Source organism: Neoarius graeffei, chromosome 10, assembly GCF_027579695.1.
Source record: "Neoarius graeffei isolate fNeoGra1 chromosome 10, fNeoGra1.pri, whole genome shotgun sequence".
Taxonomy (NCBI): Eukaryota; Metazoa; Chordata; class Actinopteri; order Siluriformes; family Ariidae; genus Neoarius; species Neoarius graeffei.
In genome coordinates, this window is record NC_083578.1 from 10,956,916 (window position 1) to 10,982,287 (window position 25,372).

At 41.6% G+C, this 25,372-nt stretch overlaps 1 protein-coding gene across 2 annotated transcripts in view; it reads right to left on the minus strand.

The window, feature by feature from the left end:
• The window catches only part of stx2b (syntaxin 2b), a 47,052-nt gene that overhangs the window by 16,531 nt on the left and 5,149 nt on the right, over window positions 1–25,372 (minus strand). For both annotated transcript variants that reach the window (XM_060931276.1, XM_060931275.1), the window contains exons 2-6: window positions 17,838–17,918; window positions 17,131–17,230; window positions 12,227–12,301; window positions 11,713–11,786; window positions 8,869–8,977 (exon numbers count right to left, since the gene is read on the minus strand). In XM_060931276.1, coding sequence (XP_060787259.1) covers window positions 8,869–8,977; window positions 11,713–11,786; window positions 12,227–12,301; window positions 17,131–17,230; window positions 17,838–17,918 — 439 coding nt within the window. The remainder of the gene's footprint in view (window positions 1–8,868; window positions 8,978–11,712; window positions 11,787–12,226; window positions 12,302–17,130; window positions 17,231–17,837; window positions 17,919–25,372) is intronic.

Consider the following 25,372-nt stretch of genomic DNA (forward strand, 5'->3'; position numbering starts at 1 on the left):
TACTCTTTAATGAATGATATGTTAAAAAATAACTTTAATTTTCTGAGATGTAATAAAAACATTTATATGCCAAAGTCAAGCCTATGAGTTCCAAAATGATGTCTGTTACATTACTTCTGTTACGACTGTCCATCTCGCGTCTGTTACAAATTAATTACAATCTAGCTATATACCATGTTAATCTTATTGAAAGAATGTGTATGTTTATTCTACTACACACGTTTATTAATTATATTTGCTAAAACATCACCTTCCTATGTTTCAAAAAGTAATTCTACATTGTTAAAATTGAGAATATATATATCCACAACACTTATGTTACGTTCTGACTTTGGCATATAAATATGTTTTTATTACATCTCAGAAAATTAAAGTTATCTGTTAACATATCATTCATTAAAGATTACATGTTTTGTGACCTGATGGTAAAAAAAGAAATGGTTTTAGGTGAATTTTTAAAAATAAGTTCATGTCCCCATTTCAGTACCCATAAGCGTGGAATCACTCATATATAAAAAAAAAACCCCGACAAAAGCTTGAGAGTGAAATATAGTTCATATTTTTAAACTGATGTGTAAATGATTTAATACACTCGCAAGATGATTTTTTAAATCTTAATAGTAGCTCAACAGTTTGATCAGAGGCTACTAATTTAGTCATATATACATGAGTGTTTTATTGGGAAATACACCACTGGTATTTTTCCACATGAGCTCCCTCTGGGACATGGAGAACCAAAATTGTGACATAAATCTTTATACGTCACTCATGAGAGAATCAATTAACTGTTTTGATAAATTTGGGGACTTTGTGTTTGTGAACGTGTCGATATAATATTATTAAAAAAAAAAAAAAAATCACACTTTGGCTTGAAGATATGAACCGCAAGTCGGCCTAGTGGTTAGCGTGTCCGCCTCTCGATCGGGAGATCGCAAGTTCTACTCACGGTCGGGTCATACCAAAGACCATCCTAAAAATGGTACCTACTGCCGTCTGGCAAGGCACGCCGCAATACAGATGTGAGTGGGGAGTCGAACTCTTGCGGTTACCAGAGGACCCGCCCCCCACTGTAACCCTAGCTATGTACTAGGCGAGAGTCCGAGGGCTACGGAAACTGAGATCGGCGCCGCCTAATGCGCCATACGGCATGGGAAGGACTTGGATATGAAGTTTATCTTCTCGTGTTGAAAAACTCGCATTTTTCATACGAAATACAACACGGATCTGAGTGACACATTTACATAATATTGGCTGGCTTTTTTTGTGGTATATTAGATACTGTATATTCCATTCAGCTACTCATCTTTAACTCGTTCAGTATCATGCTAGCTAAATGGAATATATCTGATATACCATGAAAAAAGCCATTATTATTATACATACACATTCATTTCAGGTGTTCAACGCGTCTCTCATTCAAAATTCTCTCAAAATCTTATATTTTTAACGAAGCAAACCTGGCGGCCATGTTTGTTTACCTATTGTCCCAGTCGCTCACTCGTGAGCGTGGAAGTTTTACACGTCTGGCGTCATATTGTCTTGACAATCACGCGATATCGTAAACCATATTCAATGCTGATTCTCCATTGGGTAGAGTGACGTAATACACGTAGGATAAGCGATATGCTAACAATATTGCATGCTATCTAATCAAATCAATGAAGCCCGCTAGAAGGGAATAGAACACGTTTTTATTCCATTGAAAAAGTGTCCTGTGCGTATAATAATTCCTGATATTTCACTCCGATGATGTCACTCCTAGCGTTTTGCCGCTTACAGTAGACGCGTTGTCAAAATGGCAAACCGGTTCAAAATTAAAATTCTTTTGATTAACTTGCGTTTTTTTTTTTTGTGGATGTGTCCAGATAATATAAAGAACATTACACGGTGGCGTGAAGATGTGAAGTTTATCTTCTCATGTTGAAAATATTTTCAATCGTTCGCTTCACTCACTCGTAACCATGGTCACCACTTGAAGATAAACTTCACATCTTCACACAACCGTGTAATATCCTCTACGTATTGTATCGCAACAGATTCAGTGGCATCAAGAAACGTTACCTTACAAATTGAAATCATGTTTCTTATTGTGTGGAAGCCTGAGGTTTACACCACTAGTATAAACACTGTACTTTAAACTCGGGAATGAAAAGCCTCCGTTCATGTTATTAGATCACCGTTGCTAGGCAACTGGGAAATATTGACGCAAGCAATTCGTCTAGCTAGCTGAGGATGTGATATTTCCTACAGAAATATTGTCTGTACTCGAGTTGAGGGGGGATGGGGGGGGATGCCATCCCCCCTGCAATAAAAAAATGGTCAAAATCATCCCCCCTCTAAAACGGGCATCCCCCCTCCCTTCCCTTGAGCAATTTTATCAATAAATGTGGACATTACTTCTATTTAACATTGGAATTAGAAATGCCATTCCACGTAGCTTTGCTGACTTTAAAGTATTGCTGCTGGTATACAAATCTCTAAATGGTACAGGGCCCAATTACCTCTCTGATATGTTGCAGCGGCCTAACCCAATCAGATCTACCAGATCGCAACAGAAAAATTTACTATTAAAACCAGTTGTTAAAACAAAGTGTGGTGAAGCAGCTTTTAGCTACTATGCAGTACATCTATGGAACCAACTGCCAGAGGACATTAAAAATGCTCCTGCTGTTGGCAGCTTCAAATCTAGGTTAAAGACCAAGCTGTTTTCAGATGCTTTCTGTTAAATAATTAATATTTTTACATTTTTTATAATCTTTACTTTCTCTGCATGTTTTAAATTTACTTTAATTTTATTCTATTTTATTCCGCTGGTTTCTTTTTCTCCTTTTTTCTTTTTGGCATTTTATTATTTTATTTCTACTATTGTTTAATTCTTATTATTTTCTTTTAATTCTTTTAATTAATTGTTTTAGAATAAAAATAAAATTATTTTATGTAATTTTATTTCTCTATTGTTTACTGTTTTTGCTTCTGTAAAGCATATTGAACTGCCATTGTGTATGAATTGTGCTATATAAATAAACTTGCCTTGCCTTGAAACTGAGCATACAATAAGCTACCGCGAGAGAGGGCGCGTACGCGCAAGCGAAGCGTTTGAGGAGGTGACATTCAGTTGGAGTTCCGTTATTTATTTCATTCGGCGTCAGCGACAGCAGCGGATTGCAGCATCATGGCCAAGAGGAGTGGACAGCAAGACCTAAGCAAGTTCGGATTTAAGATCGCAAGAAAAAAACATTTCGGGAGGTAAGTCAAGAGTTACGAATATCGGTCACACTTTCTGTGAGCCCACTATCACGCTGTAAAGCTACCGATATGTCGCCTAATTTGTGGGCGGCGGATAACAACACAGCTATCATAATGAATGTTAGTTTGGAGTCTAGCCAGCTATCGATAGCTTACTCAGGTTCATGTTAGCTTTGATTTGAAAAACAAGAAATCCATGATAAACTACAGTATTTTTCCTCATCTATGCTGATAATGAACTGTTTAAGGCCAACTAAAAAAAGAAGTTTTTAACATGTAGCATTATCTAACATAGCCTATGTACTTATTTTTTAGTTGGCCTTAAACAGTTCATTATCAGCATAGATGAGGGAAAAATACTGTAGTTTATCATGGATTTCTTGTTTTTAAAGTGGAAAGAGGAAGGGAGGAGGAAGCAGAAGCAGGGCAAGACTAGTCTGGTTAACACCAGACCATATCACAAGTGAAATATGGTCTGGAATCTGCCTATTGAATTTCTCGTAGGGGAGGTGTGGTTTACGATTGTCAACGGCCGTTTATTGGACGTTGCGAATGTCTATCATTTGGCGTATATGTAGCCCATGGCCAATCATGGCAGTTGTACCCGGTGACGTAGTTAGAGCGACGAAGAAGACGAAGAGGCGAAGAAAGACTGAAACGCCAAACGCTGTTCTTTTTTTAAAACAAACTTTCGCTCTAAACTATTCAGAACAGTGTCTAAAGCTTGATCGAAAGTTTGGTTCGTATCGCTCGCCGCCATGTTAAATGTGATCCGTAAACAGTCCCAAATAAACTACAAGCTTCCATTTGTCGAGTAGTACGCGTCACCGTCTTTCCACCCCTCCCCACTCTCTGATTGGCTCCCTAACTCAGGCGAGCCTTTAGACCATAGTTTCCATACTGTCTTTTCAGATCGGAATGATTGTGCAAAGCAGCATGGGATTTCCCAGGCTAGGGCAAGACTAGTCTGGCTAACTCAACTTCAAAGCTCTGCGAGCATTTGGTCTGGCAAAGATACAGTATTAAGCCCAACCGTTTCCCAAAGCGCTTGGTTGACCCGCCTCCCTGAAATGCCTCAGTTTGCTACTGGTCGAAGCCAGAAAAGGCTGTGACGAAGCTTAAACCAATCACATCACTCTTTCCTCTGACGTATGCGACGCGACGGAAACTGCTTGAGTAACGGGAAGAAGATAAATACCTCCAGGGCTGCTCTTTGCTCCGTTTTCAATGAGAACTTCCCGTTGAATGCTTTCAATACAGCATCTACCGCTGTGTCAAAGGCTTGCCGCTGCTCCATGTTCGTAATGTTTCTAGTGAATGAAGCGCTTCCGGCATAGATTCTGTAAACAATCTATGGCTTCCGGTCGCAGTTCTACTACGTCACTGCCTTGAACACGCCTCTACCCAGGGCCGTTGGAGATGCTCAAAGTTGATTGGCTCCCGATTTTTCGGGAGCTTGGAAGAGCTGGAGATAGCTTGCCTTGCCAGACTAAGTTCGCGACAGGCCCCCGTGTTGCGTCACACTTAGGATGGGCGGGCCCAGGCTAGGGCAAGACAGTGATGCAGATGAGGGCCCAAGTTGTCAGGGAGATGAGCAAGATATCCCTGATTGCTGGACATCCAATATTTTCAGGCAGAAGAAACAACAATATCCATGGTTAATATGCCAAAGCAAAAAACTTGGCTGCCTAACCTGTACACAGGTTACACAGGGTACACAGTGTGTACTACACACTTTATCAGCACAAAATACTGGATGTCTGGTAAATGAACAAGGTCCACAGACCTACGTTGTGTGCAAACCCTCTTAAAAGCAAACCAGTTTCCCACCGATGGACCAACCGATGGGTCGACACGCGACTAAAAATTTCACCATCCCCCCTGGTTTGATTTTACAACTCGACCACTGAATATTGTGATGAAGATTTTTAACAAAAAACTTCACAACTAAAATTAGACTGTAATTATACTTGGTACTGATTCGATGTTCATCTTGTTCTGCCGTTTCACATCAACGTTACAACTTTATATGCCGTCTGAATTAGACAACACATTTATATTTGAGCGCAGCATAACTCACTGTGGAGTTTATGCTGTTTGTATTTGTAATAATTCATATACTTCTTGCTACTTTAGCTGCTATAACAATGCAGTTTGCTTGATACGATCAATACTGTATTTATAGAGCTGGAAGCAATCACATGACACACCTTGAACACCACCTCTGATCCTGAGCGCACATACAGCCTTAGTCAGTCACATGACCCCTCTCTCAGCCCACTGTGGCGAGGAATATCTGGCCCTCCAGTCTTGCGTTGCCGAGGAAACGCCTACAACACAGTCTCTGGTGACATAGAGCCTAGTCTCATGTGTCACATGCTGAACGAGAACCTAATTAAGCAGCTCCTGCTGGAACATCCACATCCACTGACTCACAACAGTCCCTGTGTACTGTAGACACATCTTCATATTTTAAAAAGTCAATTTACTTTAACTTGACATGATATCGATCAATATCAACGTGGGTGTTGAAATCCTCATACACCCAGTCTGTCCCCCCCCGAAATGTATAATATTCTTGAAACTCAATATTAAAAAAAAAAAGTTACAGGAGGTTAGAGGAGGATAAAAATCACAGCAAAATTTCTCCATAAGATAAAATATCATTAAGACAAGCAAGTGATATAAACATATTGCAGAAATGTAACAGTACAATCCAACACAAAGCATCATGACTGATCTGAGGCTCAAGGGTTACTGCTAAAAGTAGTCGTGGATTTGTTTACACTTCCAGATTTGTTTTATTTAATATTATGTTACTCTAATGCTTGATTTTTTTCCTAATTGGGACCATAAGCAATTTGCTAATGGCAGATTCTACCGTAACTGGATCCATTAATCACTTGCCAACAAAATAAGAAATTTTTCTTGTCCTTTTTTCAGTGAGGTAATATTTTCAAGATTGAAAATATGGTATTTGGTCTTCTAAAACAGCACGTCATTTAAAAATACACTGAGTATATCAATAAAAGATTTTTAAAGAATAAAGTTCTATTTCTTTGACATATCTGACAGACATAACTCCCATTTTAAAAATCACTTTCATTATCCCTGTTGCTATCGTCAGTGAATTTCTGTCAGATGACCTGACGATAGACTCGGCCATTATGGATCTTTGGTAGTTATCGTGTGGAAGCAGGCTTTATCATTTTTGGGTGTCAACAGATAGAGTTGAAATAGATCAACAGCGAAAAATCTATTACGTTCACGAGAGAAGCCCACAGTTATTTTTAAAAAATGCTATCGTCAGTCTGTCAGTCTAATGCACCTGACGATAGCAAAATTCAAGCCCTCGCCACGCACGTGTTGACTGACGCAAAGAGGAAATTCTACTGCGCATGATTTTTGTGACAGCAGACATTTACTTCCGGGCAAGACTTGGAGTTCTGACAGCTAGATTTCATCAAATAAATCAAGGTAAGATTTTCTGTCAGCTATCCTGACGATAGAAATTTTTGACGATAGAAACATTGAGAATATATTTGTGCATTCATAACTAAATTTTTCTGGAGGAAAATTATCCTAAGTTGAGATAAATCAGAGCCACTTGCGATGCGACCCTTTCAGCCGACAGGCCATTTCAATGTGTTATTTCCCCGCAAAAGTGACACAGTCGTGTCTATCGTCACTGTTCTGACAATTATTGTTGATTTCAATTTTGAAAATAAATTTTATCTTTTTTATTTCAATATTTTATTTTATTATTTGGTTCTAGTGATGAGGTATTTAATATTATTACTAAATTTGTCAGATTAATAATGTAAGAAACAGTTTTGTTGCTATTGTCATCTAGAGTGTCTGTCAGAATATGATGGTAGACGTTAGTTTGTCTGTCAGATTTTGATGATAGAAACCGATGTGTTTCTATTGTCATTTAGCATGTCTGTCATGCCAGGCTTTTATTAATTAGTTACCAGGACTACTGTCCTAAAAGTTACTGTGAATGTCCAAGACCCCAAATGCTACTAGAAAAACTTAATAGAATGATCAAAATAATCAATTCAGCAATTTAAGGAGATGGGACTTAACTGGCCTCTGTTATGGTAGAATCTGCCTAATTCCTACACATAAGCTCGCTGTTCCCCATCACACCATCTTCTTCTGAAGCACATGAAGCTAGCCATAACATCTTTTCAAACTGCTCATCATGCTATATCGCAGGGCAGCTGAACACTCGGAATAAAAGCACTATCTGCCCTCTTCCTAATACACCACCAGAAGCTAGTGCTGCAGTGATTGACAGGAGAGACAGAGAGGAAAAAAAATGCCCCTCCCACCTACAGAGCACAGCTAATTTTGCTCTTTCGGATTCCCGGCATTGTCGAGCCCAGACTTGCTGTGTTCTGATGTTAGGGTGTGGAATGTTCTCCATCCACTCAGCTGATCAGCAGCTAATGCTAGCAGTCGATGATGAGATAAAACACTTGAAGTAGTTCAAGCATGTGCAAGAGGATATAGACAGAGACACACACAGACAGACAGACGGATGGATAGTTAGACAGACAGACACGAAGACAGACAAGAGAGAAACACAGACAGACACAGGACACACACAGACAGATAGATAGAGACAGACAACACACACACAGATGGATAGATATAGACAGAGATGCACAGACAAAGACAGATAGATAGAGAGACATGCAGACACCGAGAGAGAGAGACAGACAGATAGAAATGTAGGCAGAGAGACACAGACAGACACACAGATTAACTTTATTGATCCAAAGGTGGGAAATTATGTTACAGCAGTAAGTTAATCAGACATGCAAAAAGAAAAAGTGTACAATATAAAATAGAATTAAAAAAATTATATATAAACTTTTTTAAATTATATATATATATATATATATATATATATATATATATATATATATATATAAAATTTTTGTACACGTGTATATATACACACACTTATATTATATATATATATATATATATATATATATATATATATATATAAATAAAAATGTGTGTATACACACACGTGTACAAAAAATTTATATATATATATATATATATATATATATATATATATATATACACACACATACACACACATATATACACACATATTAGGGAATATTCTAATAATCTGAGATACTGGATTTCTGATTTTCATGAGCTATAAGCCATAATCATCAAAATTAAAACAAAAAAGGCTTTAAATATTTCACTTTACATGTAATGAATATAGAATATATGAAAGTTTACCTTTTTGAATTAAATTATGAAAAAAAAGGAACTTTATGGTATTCTAATTTTTTGAGATGCAATAGTTTTTTTTTAATTAATATATATAATTTTTTTCAAATTACACACACACACACACACACACACACACACACACCAAGAACAAGCCGACTACACAATATACAGATAAAGAGAGGGTATGAGAGTGTACACACACGTAATCCATGGCTGCTAGCATTAGACACACACTCTTGGTATATCTGGTGAGGAGAAATGTTACAAGTACGTGCATGTAAACAAGACTGATCTCTTTGAAGAGAATGTGCGAGAGAGAGAGAGAGAGTGTGTGTGACAGAGAGAGAGGCTCACTGATCTCCAGCTGTCTCTGGATCCTGCTCTTGCTGCGATCTCTGAAGGAAACCTGTGTGCTGTTGTACTCAGTCATGACCTCCACAAACTTTCGAGACAAGACCGTGTACTACAGAGAGAGAAAGACAGAAATAACACAGTCAGCTTCATACTAAAATAAACAGTGAAACAAAGGGGCTACGCTGAGCGTTTTCTAACAAACTGCATGTCTGCTGAAACAGTTAGTCTTCTAAGTCTGAAACACGGGAGATGGTACTGCTTTATACAGAAATGCTTTCGTTTCAATTTTTTTTTTTTCATTCATCTTCAACAAGCACTTTATCCTGGTCAGGGTCACGGTGGATCCAGAATCTCAGGATCACTAGGTGTAAGGCAGGAACACACCCTGGATGGGATGCCAGTACCCCCCCACACACCCCAGGGGTGATTTAGCATTGCTAAGTGGAACATCCTGACATTTCATTTAGCCAAAGCAACTAACAGCTGAGTCTATAACAGTTGGATCATTAATACAAACTTGGTTCATTTTGCTCATTTAAAATCCTGCATCATTTCCAGAAAAGCAGGAGAATGGATTTTAATTAAACTCTGATGCCAAATAATGAAACCGGAAAATAGAAGGCCTGGATATCCAATTCTGAAGAAACAGATACATCAGGAATGGATTTAAATCACAGTGTTGAGATCTCTTCCCTTTTAACACAATTTAACACTTGCGAATAAATTGAAAAAAGGTGAGAGTGTTCTGCCTTGGTGTGTTGATTTGGAGCCAGGTTAAAGGAGGACAGGGCAATGGGGTTCATATACAGTATAAATATTTGTTTCCACATTTTAGAGCTACTGTATTTGGGGCCACAAGACTTTAAACATGGAGTTGTAATATTTTGAAGGGGAAGGAAAAAAATAATAAAAATCAAATCATACTATGGGCGGCACGGTGGTGTAGTGGTTAGCGCTGTCGCCTCACAGCAAGAAGGTCCGGGTTCGAGCCCCGTGGCCGGCGAGAGCCTTTCTGTGCGGAGTTTGCATGTTCTCCCCGTGTCCGCGTGGGTTTCCTCCGGGTGCTCCGGTTTCCCCCACAGTCCAAAGACATGCAGGTTAGGTTAACTGGTGACTCTAAATTGAGCGTAGGTGTGAATGTGAGTGTGAATGGTTGTCTGTGTCTATGTGTCAGCCCTGTGATGACCTGGCGACTTGTCCAGGGTGTACCCCGCCTCTCGCCCATAGTCAGCTGGGATAGGCTCCAGCTTGCCTGCGACCCTGTAGAAGGATAAAGCAGCTAGAGATAATAAGATGAGAAATCATACTATCTGATATGAGGAAAAAATTGCAATATTTCAAGAACAAAAGTTGTAAAATTTCAAATCATAATTATATTGAAATATTGCAACTTTTATCTCACAATATCATACATGTTGACATTTTTCTCCAAGTTGTTCAACTTTACTCTCGAACAGTGGCCCTAAAACGCTGTCGTAGTTTCTCAGTCATTGGTGCTGAACTATGACTTCCTTGTTTTTCATCGTTCGTTTTAGCCGAGTTCAAGTACTAGAGTGGCAGCTACAATTATCGGCACCTTAATGATCTTTTGGCCATTGCAAAAGTAGAAAAGACTTTCAGTATGCAAATTGTGCATGAATAATTACTCAAACTTCCACTGGGCCCCCCCCGAGTTGATTCCCGATTACTTAGCATATCAGATCATGTGACACTGTTCCACAATTATCAACACCCAGATGATTATTTAAAAAAAAAAAAAAAGCAGTATGATGTATTAAGTTAACAAAACAGTTTTTATTTAAAATTTGTTTTCCATAGACTTATATTTAGTACAAAATATCTTTTATATAAATATATGGATGTCAGTCTTCACGTAAATGAGGAAATAATTCTAATGTTTGTAAACAAATGAACTGATAATGTTTAACCTGCGTCAGAAAATCTTTTTGTTCCATTAATTTCTAGTTTTGTAGTTTACCAATAAATGTCAACAGGCGATTGACCCTGCAACCACATGAAAATCCAAGTCAAAGGTCATGTCATTCCTCGAACCAAAATATAAAATGGCTACTGATCTTGTAATATGTGGCAGATATTTACAACAAACTGCAAAAAAAAAAAAAAAAAAATCTGAATGGAATAGAAAAATCTGAATATTACAAGCGTGTAATTTTTTCATACACTAGTAATTTAATTCTGGTCTAATTCTATTTACTGCAATAGGATTCTAAATACTCTATAAACATTCCCATTCTGTTATGAATCAGAAAAAATATATATATAAAATCACAGCATTTTATTTATTTATTTATTTTTTCAAGTACTTCATCTACTTCAACAATGTTACACAAAGATTGATCCATAACAGTTGTAAACGTCACTTAATTCCACAGGGTGTCGATAACGGTGGACACCGGTGAAAGTGATCACTATTATCGACACCTCACGTGACCTCTCAAACGCGCGTTTAGATACAAAATAGCGACTGTCAAATGAAAGAGTAAGAAACAAAGTCGGTTTCGACAAGATCATGAAATATCGGTGAATTTGGTAACGAGTTGTGTCATCAGATGACAAGATCAAAGGGCGGGGGGGGGGGGGGGGGGGGGGGGGTCTTCCGGTTGATTAATTAACCAATAATAACTGTTGGAACTGAAACTCACCTTTGTAAAATAGTTTTTTCCTTGGTAAATCTAAAAAGGTGTCAATAATTCTGGATCGTCTATAATTGTAGCCGCCGCTCTAGTATTAATTAAAACCAAAACTGAAGTCCCTGTTTCATGAAGCTTAAAAAAAAAAAAAAAAAACGATCCAAAACACTTCTGAGAAGACGAGGATCTCCACCTGCGTTCTCTGGATGCGCTCGTCCACTGAGGCACGGTTGGCTTGGTCTTCAGGAGGCAAGCTCTGCTGCATAGCTGAGGATGAAGAGAGGAGAAAGAATTACCTTATACCTCGGACTGACATGGAATTTCTTTGTGCGGAAAAGTAATTTTGAATGTTTTACTTTTGCAATTAAATATATTTGATGTGTTATATTCATGCTATTTCTGAAAATTTGATATTGTGCAATGTTGCCTGATAAAGATGACCCACGATCCACACTGCTATTTGGAGGAGAAACAAATTAGGCCTCAGAAGTTGCTTAATGTACTCCTGCGGCAGCAGAAAACCATTAGTGAGGTGAAAGACTTCTCTAATGGATGCACAATGAAAGGGATTTGAACCCTGGTTATATTGCAGCACTTTCCTTCTCCCTCCCTCCTTTTCACTCTCTCCATTTCTTTCTCCCTCTCTCACTCTTTGTCTCTCTCTCACACACACACACACACTCTTTGTCTCTCTCACACTCACTCACATTTGAGTTTGGTCCGCACCAGATTGGCATTTTTCTTGATTTCCACCGTCAGCTGTTCGAGCTCCTCTTTGGTCCCTAAATTAACAAATCAGAAATCAAATGTTAAGCAGAGCAAAGAGAAACTAGTAAAAACATACATGAACGTAGATCAGAGTTTGGTCAGCGCAAAACATTCACGAAACAAGCGAGATCCTGTTTTCACTTATGTTATAGCAGCTCTTTCCATCACCTCTCTAAGTTAATAAGCCCAATCAATCAATCAATAAATAAGCAAAAAAATAAAATGAAAAAAGGCACACTCTCATGTTACACAGAAACCCAAAAACGTCCTGAAGACTTCACAGTGTCGGTAAACATTCCCATTTCAGCTTTTCCTGACACTTAAGACTCCTTCCAAAAAATTTGAAGTAAACTTTTTTTTTTTTGGAATATCTCCGCGACACTTTTTAAAAATCATGTTAGGAAAAAAGAAACGAAAGAAATAAGTGGCTCTGAAAACATGGACCGTGTACTTAAAAATAATAATAATAATAATAATAATAATAATCTTACGAGCTGTTGGTTGTATGCACAACGGAAGCTAATTTTAAGTTGTTAAACAACAAAGTTAGCTATGATTGCTAGCTATCTGAACAGAATACAATACAAGGTGTGTTCAGATTCAGTATGTTATATTTGGTTGTGGTCTTGGAAAGAATTAGCTCAGTAATTTCCTGGCTGGTTGACTATCCATCCATCTTCTACCGCTTATCCGGATCGCGGTGGTAGCAGCCGAAGCAGAGCAGTCCAGACTTTCCTCTCCCTGGCCACCTCCACTAGCTCTTCTGGGGGAATACCAAGGCGTTCCCAGGCCAGCCGAGAGATGTAATCTCTCCAGCGTGTCCTGGGTCTGCCCCGGGGTCTCCTCCCGGTGGGGCATGCCCAGAAAACCTCCCTTGGGAAGTGTCCAGGGGGCATCCTAACAAGGTGCCTGAACCACCTCAACTGACTCCTTTCGATGTGGAGGAGCAGTGGTTCTACTCCAAGTCTCTCCCGGAATGACCAAGCTTCTCACCCCGTCTCTAAGGGAGAACCCAGCCAACCCTGTGGAGAAAGCTCATTTCTACCGCTTGTATCCGCAATCTCATTCTTTTGGTCACTACCCATAGCTCGTGACCATAGGTGAGAGTGGGAACGTAGATGGGCTAGTAAAATTGAGAGCTTTGCCTTTTGGCTCAGCTTTCTCTTTACCACCACAGACCGGTTTAGCATCCGCATCACCGCTGATGCTGCCCCGATCCATCTGTCCAACTCCCGCTCCCCTTTACCCTCACTCGTGAACAAAACCCTGAGATACTTAAACTCCTCCACTTTAGGTAGCAACTCCCCCCTGACCTGGAGTAGGCACTCCGCCCGTTTCCGGATCAACACTATGGCCACGAACTTGGACGTGCTGATCCTCATCCCAACTGCAAACCGTCCCAGTACATGCTGCAAGTCACAGATTGACAAAGCCAACAGGACCACATCATCCACAAAAAGCAAAGACATGATCCTGCTGCCACCAAACCAGACACCCTCCGCCCCTTGGCTGCACCTAGAAATTCTGTCCGTAAAAGTTATGAACAGAACCAGTGACAAAGGGCAGCCTTGGCGGAACAAGTCCGACTTACTGCCGGCAACATGAACCTAACTCCTGCTCCGGTCATACAGGGTCCGAATGGCCCACAGTAGTGGGCCCAGAACCCCATACTCCCAAAGCACCCCCCACAGGGCACCATGAGGGACACGGTCGTAAGCCTTCTCCAGGTCCACAAAACACATGTAGGTTGGGCAAACTCCAATGCACCCTCCAGGACCCTTGCAAGAGTAAAGAGCTGGTCCAGTGTTCGACGACCAGGATGAAAACCGCATTGCTCCTCCTGACTCCGAGGTTCAACTATCAGCCGGACTCTCCTCTCCAGCACCCTAGCATAGGCTTTCCCAGGGAGGCTGAGAAGTGTGATCCCCCTATAGTTGGAACACACTCTCCATTCCCCCTTTTTAAAAAGGGGAACCACCACCCCAGTCTGCCAATCCAGAGGCACTGTCCCCGACCTCCACGCAACATTGAAGAGGCATGTCAGCCAAGACAGCCCAGCAACATCCAGTGCCTTCAGGAACTCAGGATGAATCTCATCCACCCCCAGGAGCCCGGCCACCGAGGAGCTTTTTAACCACCTCAGCAACCTCAGCCCCTGTGATGGGAGAGTCCTTCCAAGCACCCTCAGACTCTGCGTCCTCCTTGGACAACATGAAGGTGGGATTGAGGAGATCCTCAAAGTATTCCTTCCACTGTCAGATGATGTCCCCTGTTGAGGTGAACAGCACTCCATCCTCGCTGTAAACAGTAGGGACAGAGCACTGCTTTCCCTTCCTGAGCCGCAGGACGGTTTGCCAGAATCTCTTCAAGGCCGACCGAAAGTCACTTTCCATGGCCTCACCGAACTCTTCCCATACCCGAGTTTTTGCTTCAGTGACCGCCAGAGCCACATTCCGCTTGGCCCATCGGTATTTATCAGCTGCCTCTGGAGACCCACAGGCTAACCGAGCCTGATGGGAGCAGTCAGGCTGAAGGAGTCCCCTCACCACAGGTGTCCACCACCGGGTTCGGGGATTACCGCCCTGACAGGCACCAACAACCTTGCAGTCGCAGCTCTGCATGGCCGTCTCAGCAATAGAGGTGCGGAACATGGTCCACTCGGACTCAATGTCCCCACCCTCCCCCAGTATGCAGTTGAAGCTCTGCTGGATGTGGCAGTTGAAGATCCAATGGATGGGAGCCTCCGCCAGATGTTCCCAGCATACCCTCACTACTCGTTTGGGCCTGCCAGGTCTGTCCGGCCTCCTCCCCCACCATCTGATCCAGCTCGCCACCAGGTAGTGATCAGTTCACAGCTCTGCTCCTCTCTTCACCTGAGTGTCCAAGACATACGGTGGTAGATCAGATGAAACAACTACAAAGTCAATCAATCATCGATCTATGGCCTAGGATGTCCTCGTGCCACGTGCACTTATGGACACCCTTATGCTCAAACATGGTATTTGTTATGGCCAAACCATGCATGGCACAGAAGTCAAACGACTGAACACCACTCGGGTTCAGATTGGGCAGGGTATCCTCCCAATCACACCCCTCCAGGTCTCAGTCATTGCCCACGTGAACAATGAATTCCCACAGTAAAACAATGGAGTCCCCTCGTAGTGCACGGTCTAGCACCCCACTCAAGGACTCCAAGAAGGCCGGGTACTCTGAACTACCATTTGGCACATAACAATGACAGTCAGAGACCGTTCCCTGACCCGAAGGCGCAGGGAAACAACCCTCTCATTCACTGGGGAGAACTCCAATGTGAGCAGGCTGAACTGGGGGGCCACCAATAGCCCCACCCCTGCCCGGCACCACTCACCCTTGGCAACTCCAGCAAAGAAGAGTGTCCAACCCCTCTCCAGGAAATTGGCTCCAGATCCTAAGCTATGTGTTGAGATGAGCCCAACTATATCTAGTCGGTACTGCTCAACCTCATGCACAAGCTCAGGCTCCTTTCCCACCAGAGAGGTGACATTCCATGTCCCAAAAGCCAGTTTTGTCAGCCGGGGATCAACACGCCAGGGCCTCCGCCTTTGGCTACCACCCGATCCACAGTGCACCGGACCCTTACGGCACCTCCTGCGGGTGGTGGGTCCACAGGATAGTGGTTCTGTGTTGCTCATTTGGGCTGGGCCCCACGGACATAGGCCCAGCCACCAAGCACTTGCCAATGAGCCCCTCCCCCAGGCCTGGCTCCAGGGTGGGGCCCCGGTATCCCTGGTCCAGGCAAGGGTACTCAGATACCTGTTTTTTTCTTTCATAAGAGTCATTTTGAACCACTCTTTGTCTGACCTCTCATCTAGGACCTGTTTGCCTTGGGAGACCCTACCAGGGGCAATTGCCCCGACAACATAGCTCCTAGAATCCTTGAGGCACTCAAACCCCTCCACCAGGAGGGGCTGGTTGACTAGCTGACGTAATAACATGACTTCACTGGAGGGCAAAACAGACGTCATGTGGCAACGCTAATGAAGTTGGATTCATCTTCACATGACCCTCGGGGATGTTTTGTTCACTTGAAGATTGTTAGAAAGATGTACACGGGTCCGTTATAGCTGACTTCAGCACTGACACAGAAGCTGAATGCTAACAGTCAAACACTATCAGAGTTGTTCTGATGGCTGTAAGGAAATTTTACATGAACTCTGGGTGAGCTGAGGTTGTGTATATTGATTGTGTGTGCGCGCGCACGTGTGTGTGTGTGTGTGTGTGAGAGAGCGAGTGAGAGAGAATGATCTAGAAAAAGGAAATGAAAATAGGTTCTGTGAATTGAGGATGTGGATTTTAAAAAGGAGTCTTTAAAGCAGATGAATGAGTATTTGATGGTGGGAAAGGTGAGGTTTCCTTCACATGTTTCCTCGAGGATGCAGTAGAAGTGTGTGCGCGCGTGTGTGATTTCCTGCTTTTATTGTGCAAGACAAGGTTATATTTAGCCTGAGCTGCACAAATGTGTGCGTGCATTTGAAACAACGACTTCAGCCAGTACCGTGACGCAAAATGAGCATTGTACATTAACTAGCATGACACAAAGTGTTGTGTTCACAAACCAGCAGATGTTCTGGAGATTGTGTGTGTTCAACAATGACATAAAATAATCAAGAAGTTTGTATCACGCAGCATTGTTAAAACTGATCCCTTAGCTCCAGTGCAAAACTTTTAAAAGACTATTCACTTCAAGTCAATCTGGGCCATCGGATATACAGTACGTCAGATGGAGTTTGGAGTGTACTGTGTGTGTATGGTGCAGGTGTGTGTGTGTGTGTGTGTGTGTGTGTGTGTGTGTGTATATACACACTTTCATCAGGGTTGGGAGCTGAGAGGATCATGCTGTGCTTCTTTTTCACCTCATTCACCTGTGAGGAAATCTTATCAAGGATACTCCTAACTTCCTCGACCTGAAACACACACACACAGCAGATTTCATCACCATTCAATCCATTTCTATCATACACTTCAATGTTAGTCATTTTCATTTATTTACCGACAATCGTGCTTTTATCAAAAGATACTTATCTACAGTTCATATTTCTTGCACTTTATATTGTTCAACAGCTCTGTGATTTGACTGAATGTTGCCTCATTAGTAAGTCTCATCTCATCTCTAGCCGCTTTATCCTTCTACAGGGTCGCAGGCAAGCTGGAGCCTATCCCAGCTGACTACGGGCGAAAGGCGGGGTACACCCTGGACAAGTCGCCAGGTCATCACAGGGCTGACACAGACAACCATTCACACTCACATTCACACCTACGGTCAATTTAGAGTCACCAGTTAACCTAACCTGCATGTCTTTGGACTGTGGGGGAAACCGGAGCACCTGGAGGAAACCCACGCGGACACGGGGAGAACATGCAAACTCCGCACAGAAAGGCCCTCGCCGTCCACGGGGCTTGAACCCAGACCTTCTTGCTGTGAGGCGACAGCGCTAACCACTACACCACTGTGCCGCCCTCATTAGTAAGTGATAAAGTGTAAATGGAAAAAAAAGTGTATTAGCCATGTACCTTTCTGAAAAAGCCCTCCATAAAGCCACCTTGATCCACAGGAACCATGACGCTGCCATCTTCCTCATCACTGGGCCTCCCCTAAAGTCAGGAAACATGTAATACACTACCGGTTTGTTTAAATTTAAAAAACACCACTTTTTTTTTTAACCCACTGAAAAACACATTTCCTTCCTGGGAAATTTAATTATTTAAAAAAAAAAAATTTGTTCACTAGTGGCAATACTTTTTTAAAATTATTCACAATAATCTAAAACTATTCCAAGATGGCAACCCTGTTTTTAACTGCCCTGACCACGGGGCAGTGTGACTATTAGCACTTGCTGCAGTTCCAATTTTTGACCACCAAGTGCAATAATAACTCTCCAGAGCTAAACTGGGCAGCGTGCATGCTGCCCCCACAATTACACAACATCTAACAAGGTGATCAAACTAAGGGAACAAATCAATTTATATCTGTCACACAGTAACATGTTTTAGTCACTCAAAATACGTAATTATTTCAACAGACTAATGTGTGCAGCTGTGAATTAGAACTCTATGAAGATTAATATTTTGACTCCGAGTCATCGAGAACATTTTACAGGGCTTGAATTTCTCCAAATCACATTTCTTAATTGTATATAAAAGTATAGTCTCAGTCAAGCTGTTCATCAGTCAGTCAGAGATACAGTCAGAAGGACAGTCAGTCAGTCAGAAAGTCAGTCGGTTGGTCGGTCAGAAAGTCGGTCAGTTGGTCAGTCAGAAAGTCAGTCAGTCAGAAAGTCAGTCGGTTGGTCAGTCAGTCAGTCAGAAAGTCAGTCGGTTGGTCAGTCAGTCAGTCAGAAAGTCGGTCGGTCGGTCAGTCAGTCGGTCAGAAAGTCAGTCAATTGGTCGGTCGGTCAGAAAGTAAAATAGTCAGAAATCAGTCAGTCAGAAAGTTGGTCAGTCAGTTAAAGTTAGTTGGTCAGTCAGTCAGAAAAAGTCAGTCAGTACGGTATATCACAAAGTCAAAAAGTCAGTTGGTTAGAAAGTCAAAAGTCAGTCAGAAAGTTGGTCAGAAAGTCAGTCAGTTGGGGGCACCGTGGCTCAGTCGACTAAGGTGCCATACCATAAATCTGGGGACCCTGGTTCGATTCCGACCCGAGGTCATTTCCCGATCCCTCCCCGTCTCTCTCTCTCCAGCTCATTTCTTGTCTCTACACTGTCCTATCCAATAAAGGTGAAAAAAGCCCAAAAAAAATCTAAAAAAAAAAAATATATATATATATATATATATATATATATATATATCAGTCCAAAAGTCAGAAAGTCAGAAATTCGTTAAAAAGTAATTCGGTCAGAAAATCCAAAAGTTAAACAGTCAGACAAAGTCAAAAAGTCAGTTGGTCAGAGAGATAGTCAGATATTCAGCCAGCCAATAAGACAAATCAATCAATCTAATTTGGACTTGAGAATATTTTATCCCCAATCCAAGTCATAACATTTTGTAAATGTCACAGAATGAGAAAAGACAAAACATACACAACTGTAAAGAACAAACAAGGTCCCCAGACCACAAAACTCGTGTGTGTATGAAACTGCAGGCCATAGGAGAGATTGCCCTTTTCAAAGTGCAACATCTTTTCGCCAACATTCATCTCTCCAAATGTGTCCTAACTGAACTAAATAACAGGACAGTGAGCTTAGTAAGACAATGGATGAGTCCAAAACTCACATACAACAAGAGACGTTGTTTTCTACAGGACTGGGAAGGGAGGACCGGGCGTCCCACATGTCAAATGGGTTTATATTGCCACCCGAATAAGCAATCTCTTAAGAATGTTAAACAATGATGACTCAGTGCGTGAGCTCGCCAGAGCCTCACTCCTTCTGCATTTGAGAAAGCATAGGATCCTCCTCACATCACCTCCTCACATCACCACAGGACAACAGCTTCCTTGGGTTTTAGAAAAAGCCCAATGGAAAACTAGATTCCCATACAACTGGCTTTGGCGTGCGCTCAGATTGGCTGGATTTTAACGACCTCTGCAACCACGCTAATATACAACTGCGCTGTGCCAGCCAAACAAGGACAGACAGCAGAGGTGAATGATAAGCTGGTCACAGATCCATCCATTACAGTGGAAGCAACCATCACTCTGGGCAAGAACAAACAATACCTTGATGTTCAAAATTTGAGAACAATTATTCTGAATTACTTTCAGTTTCGCCTGACACAGCACTGGACTGGGCTATGCTTACAGGGGAAGCTGGCTTGTTTGTCAGGCGCTGATCATAGCGTCTCGCACTCTGTACTGAAAAACAGTCTTGCATGAAGACATCCTGAAGTTCACATTAAAAGCCCGTCTTCAGGTACTGCCTACCAAAGTTTCAAGTTTTTTTAATAGCGCTTTTAACAGACATTGTCGCAAAGCAGCTTTACAGAATTTGAATGACTTTAAACATGAGCTAATTTTATCCCTAATCTATCCCCAATGAGCAAGCCTGTGGCGACGGTGGAGAGGAAAAACTCCCTCAGACGACATGAGGAAGAAACCTCAAGAGGAACCAGACTCAAAAGGGAACCCATCCTCATTTGGGTGATAACAGCCAACACGATTATAACATTTTTAACATGCAGTCAGTTTCGTTGATGTTATAACTCTTCATTGATGGAAACTTGAGTGCAAAACTGTTCATAACAACTGCAGTCCTAAAGTTAGCAAGTCAACTGTAGTCCTCAGCCATAAAAGCATTACTGTAATGGCCCTTTTCCACTACCCTTTTTCAGCTCACTTCAGCCCGACACGGCTCGTGTTTCGACTACCTTAGAGCAGCACGACTCGGCTCGCTTCAGCCCTGCTTAGCACCCAAAACTCGCACGGTTTTGGAGTAGGGCTGAAGCGAGCCAAACCGAGCCGAGTGGGGCTAGGGGCGTGAGCAGACACTCCCCTGTGCACTGATTGGTGAGGAGGAGTGTCCTCACATGCCCACACATGCCCCGCGAGCACGCTGGGATCTGTAAACACCGTAAACCCGGAAGAAGAATAATTACGAACTACGAGAATTTCTGAAGCCTTATGCGCCTCGCCTCATCTATACGCCCTTGCCAGTATCTGTTGGCGTTGTCAGTGACAACAAGCCACAGCACCAAGACCAGCAACACTAACGACTCCATGTTTATTGTTTACTATCCGGGTCGTGAGACTACCGCTTAAGAGATCACTGATGTCACTATTTGCGCCGCCTAACGACATCACGTGACGTCCACCCACTTTCGCTAACTCCACCCAATGTGTCCACCCACTTCCAGCCAGCACGGTTCAGCGCGGTTGTAGTCGAAATGCAACTCCAACAGCCCCACTCAGCTCGACTCAGCCCAACTCAGCATGGCACGGCTCAGCCCAACTCCGCCGCGTTGGTAGTGGAAAAGCGGCATTAGTGCCCAGAGCGTCTTCCAGGTGTGACTTTCAACTGTCCATACGGGGCCGTCCTCTACAGGAGCGATGTGATGAGACTCCAGCCAGACGTAGGGCATCAGGACAGATCAGGCAGGTCCAAAGCCAACCTGTCAACCTGGTACCCCTCCACACTGCCTGCTTCACAGCAACACGGAGTGAGAGACAATAGCGCGCATTATGAACGGATGCCTCGCACACAAAGAACTTTACATCACGCGTCACGACCACATTCTCAGAGAGCTTCGTACTATTGATAAATGTACAAAATTTCACAACAACGAAACTGTTAAAAAGGACTGGCTCTCCATTTCGCATGAGAATAGTGCAATAATGGACTGTGCCATAAGTAACTCACCTAACACTCTAGATATAGTGAATATTAATGAGTCAAAAAAAAAAAAAAGTCACTATCCTAGAAATTGCCTGCTCCTTTGTCGCTTATATGGACGTGTTACACATGAAACCTGCTAAAATACCAACCTTTGCGTAATGCCTTAAACAGCTGTGGCTACAAATGTAATCTCATTTGTAGCCACAGCTGTTTAGGGCATTACACAAAGATGTAATAAGTAAATTAATTAAACTTAATGATCTCCAAGAAGAAAACTTCCTCGACAACCATCAGGAACTACACCATAGACGGCCGACAGCTTGAAAGTACATCATTTATATCGTTGACCTTGGCATAATGGTCTCCAATGATCTCCAAAGCAAATAGAGTTCTTGGTCTCCTTAAAAGAGTCTGCTGGGACGTACGAGACTCCAGCACCAGAAAGTTGCTATGCTGTGCACTGGTCTGACCAAAGCTGGAATATGGTAGTAGTTTGTGGTCACCTTACACTACTAAGCATCGAACCCTCTTCGAGAACATCCAAAGAAGAGCAACTAAATTCATATTGAACTATCCTTAAAACATGACATATACTGTATAGAGAGACTAATTAAACTTAATTTATTGCCTTTAGGATATCGTAGAGAAATATCAGATTTACTTCTATTTTTCCAAGTCCAGAAATGGCCTTATATCTACTGATATTAGAAACCACCTGCGTATTTTTGAACCATATTATCATACACGTAATTATGACCTCAGTAACTAATTTTATTTGAGAACATAATCAGGATTACTATAGGGAATCATACTTTGTCAGGACTACTGAATTGTGGAACTTGTTGCCATCTAGTACTAAGGAAATTAACCTATTTACTACTTTTAAGACCAATCTAATTAATATTTATTTGTCTAAGCAAGGAACGTATAGGCCTCCAGGTTAGATATTAATTTAGCTAAATATATATACATTTTACTCTACTGCCATATTCTTATTTACTTGTATGGACTTTCAGAGTATATTCTTAATGCATGTAGTATTCTAGGGGGTTAGATTGCAATTGGGATGCAAGTTCTGTTTCTTTCCCCCCCGTCACATCCAGTCTTAGTCTGAATTATCTGTTTGAGTCAATAATTGTTCCTCTTTTTTTTTTTTTTTTAAATTTGTATTGTAATGTATTTTCGGTGATTAATTCATTAAATAATTTTTTTAAAAAAATCATTGTTTAATTTTTGGTAGTTTGGGACATGTTCATAAAATGTGTGTTCAGGGGATATAGATTTGTGGATTTACTAAAAGAAAAGCTAAACAATTTGCAAAGCTTTGCTCTGTGTCAGCCACAATTGGTAGTTATTTCATCTGGAAACGTAGATGCCAGCTTTATCCTTGATATGGATATTATGATTGATGCCGTGCTGCTATAAGAAACTAGTCTGGTTAACACCAGACCATATCACAAGTGAAATATGGTCTGGAATCCACCTATTGAATTTCTCGTAGGGGAGGTGTGGTTTACGATTGTCAACGGCCGTTTATTGGACGTTGCGAATGTCTATCATTTGGCGTATACGTAGCCTATGGCCAATCATGGCAGTTGTACCCGGTGACGTAGTTAGAGCGACGAAGAAGACGAAGAGGTGAAGAAGAGAAGGCAAAACAAAAACAGGAAAACAATGGCACCGAACGATTACTGCCGTTTGTGCAAGACAAATATGAGAGAAGCTGATCGAAAGTTTGGTTCGTATCGCTCGCGGCCATATTAAATGTGATCCGTAAACAGTCCCAAATAAACTACAAGCTTCCGTTTGTCGAGTAGTACGCGTCACCGTCTTTCCACCCCTCCCCACTCTCTGACTGGCTCCCTAACTCAGGCGAGCCTTTAGACCATAGTTTCCATGCTGTCTTTTCAGATCAGAACGATTGTGCAAAGCAGCATGGGATTTCCCAGGCTAATAAGAAACTGTTTTAAAGTAATATTTGGGTTTTGATATGCATTTTACTTGCTAATCCAAATAAAGAATTAGTGTGTGTGTGTAAGTAATGTGGATCTGTCACTTAACTCCATATACTGGGGTAAAGGAGTAGATCTGGAAGGTCCTCAGACAGAGTGTGTTTTGGTAAACTGGGATGTATGGATGCTGTCAGCAGGGCTCTACGCTAACTTTTTTTTTCAGGAGCACACATGCTCCTAAGTTAAAAATTTTAGGAGCACAGGGGAAAAAATGGGGGCACAAGCACATTTTCATTTTAAAGGTTTATTGCAGTGCAAACCTTAGACACACCAACACACAAAACGCTAAATTCAATTGAGAATGAATGAATGAACAAACAAATGAATAACGAACAACTGAATGAATGAACAAACAGTAGCTAAACAGAGAGCAGAGCTCAGCAGAGCTAACAACATCAAGGACAGCTCCCACCCTGGCTCGGAGTTCTTTGACTTGCTGCCCTCAGGCAGGCATTACAGGTGCATCAAAGCAAGGACCAACAGACTCAAAAACAGTTTTTTCCCCACAGGTCATAACCACCTTGAACAATTAGCCTTTTTCACATTATGTCACTTGCAGGGGAACTCATATCCGTTTTCAGCCTTTTGAATGGAAGAAGAGGTATACGGCGGCAACATATGTTAACAAAACTGTGTCATTCACAGATAAGATTGATAATAATATTGCGCATTGTTGTTTAACATTACGTATTGTTAGCGACCATTCCAGTCACCTATCTGCCTTGTTTTGGAAAGGAAGCTTACTGACTTTCTATGGTTGCTACTTGTTAGCCAGCAGATTAGCATGCTGCCTCTTCTTCCATTCAAAAGGCTGAAAACGGATGTGAGGTTCTCCTGCAAGTGACATAATGTGAAAAAGGCTAATTACATGCACTGACTGATGCCACTTCTGGCAGGTGCAACAATGCACCAACAAGGACCTAAAAGGACAATATTCTCACACTTACCTGATACAGTGCAATACTTATTACAGTGCAACCTCACAGAGCAACTTTTTACTTTTTATAGCTTTTATATATTTTATATTTAGATTTCTACACTTTTACATCCATACCCAATACAATACCAAATACAGTGCAATATCCTGAGTTTTGTAGCTGAACTGAGTTTCTATAACTAATGTGCAATTAACATCTGCAACTCAACATGCCCAGTTGTATATATATTCTTTGTTTTTCTGCTGTGTTGTGACATGCACCATTTGTATATACTGTATATTATTTGTTTTTCTGCTGTGTTGTATGTTCCCATCTAAATGTTTGCACGGGGGTGTGTGCTTTCCATCTCATCATATAATTTTCCCACACCTTCTCCCGTCGTTCTAGCTTTCTTCACTACACTTTCTTCCTCGTCCGTTCTTTTATTCTTGTTTCCACCATCATTGCTTTTAAAAAAACGCCGTTATTCTCTGCATAGCGAATATATTTCTCAGCTCGGTCCGAACCAGCTCTCAGTTATCTCTCAGTTGAATGATCTGATGAATCCCTAAAAAGCACTTTTCCCACCTAATGCCACACCTACAACATACAACCGTGGGAAAGAGGGGCAATCACAGAAAGATGAGTAGAAAACGGGAAATGTTACGGGGGATATTTATTGTGATAGTAGGCTATTGTAGCGTCAGCACAAAAGCACCAGACTCAAGTTTAACTGAAAGTGTTATTCAGTAGCCTAAACTTATTCAAGCTACAGACCGAGAAGAATAAAAATGCTGAAATCTCACGTCCCGGTAAAACGCACTAGCATGGCAGAACGGCAAAAAAAATGAAA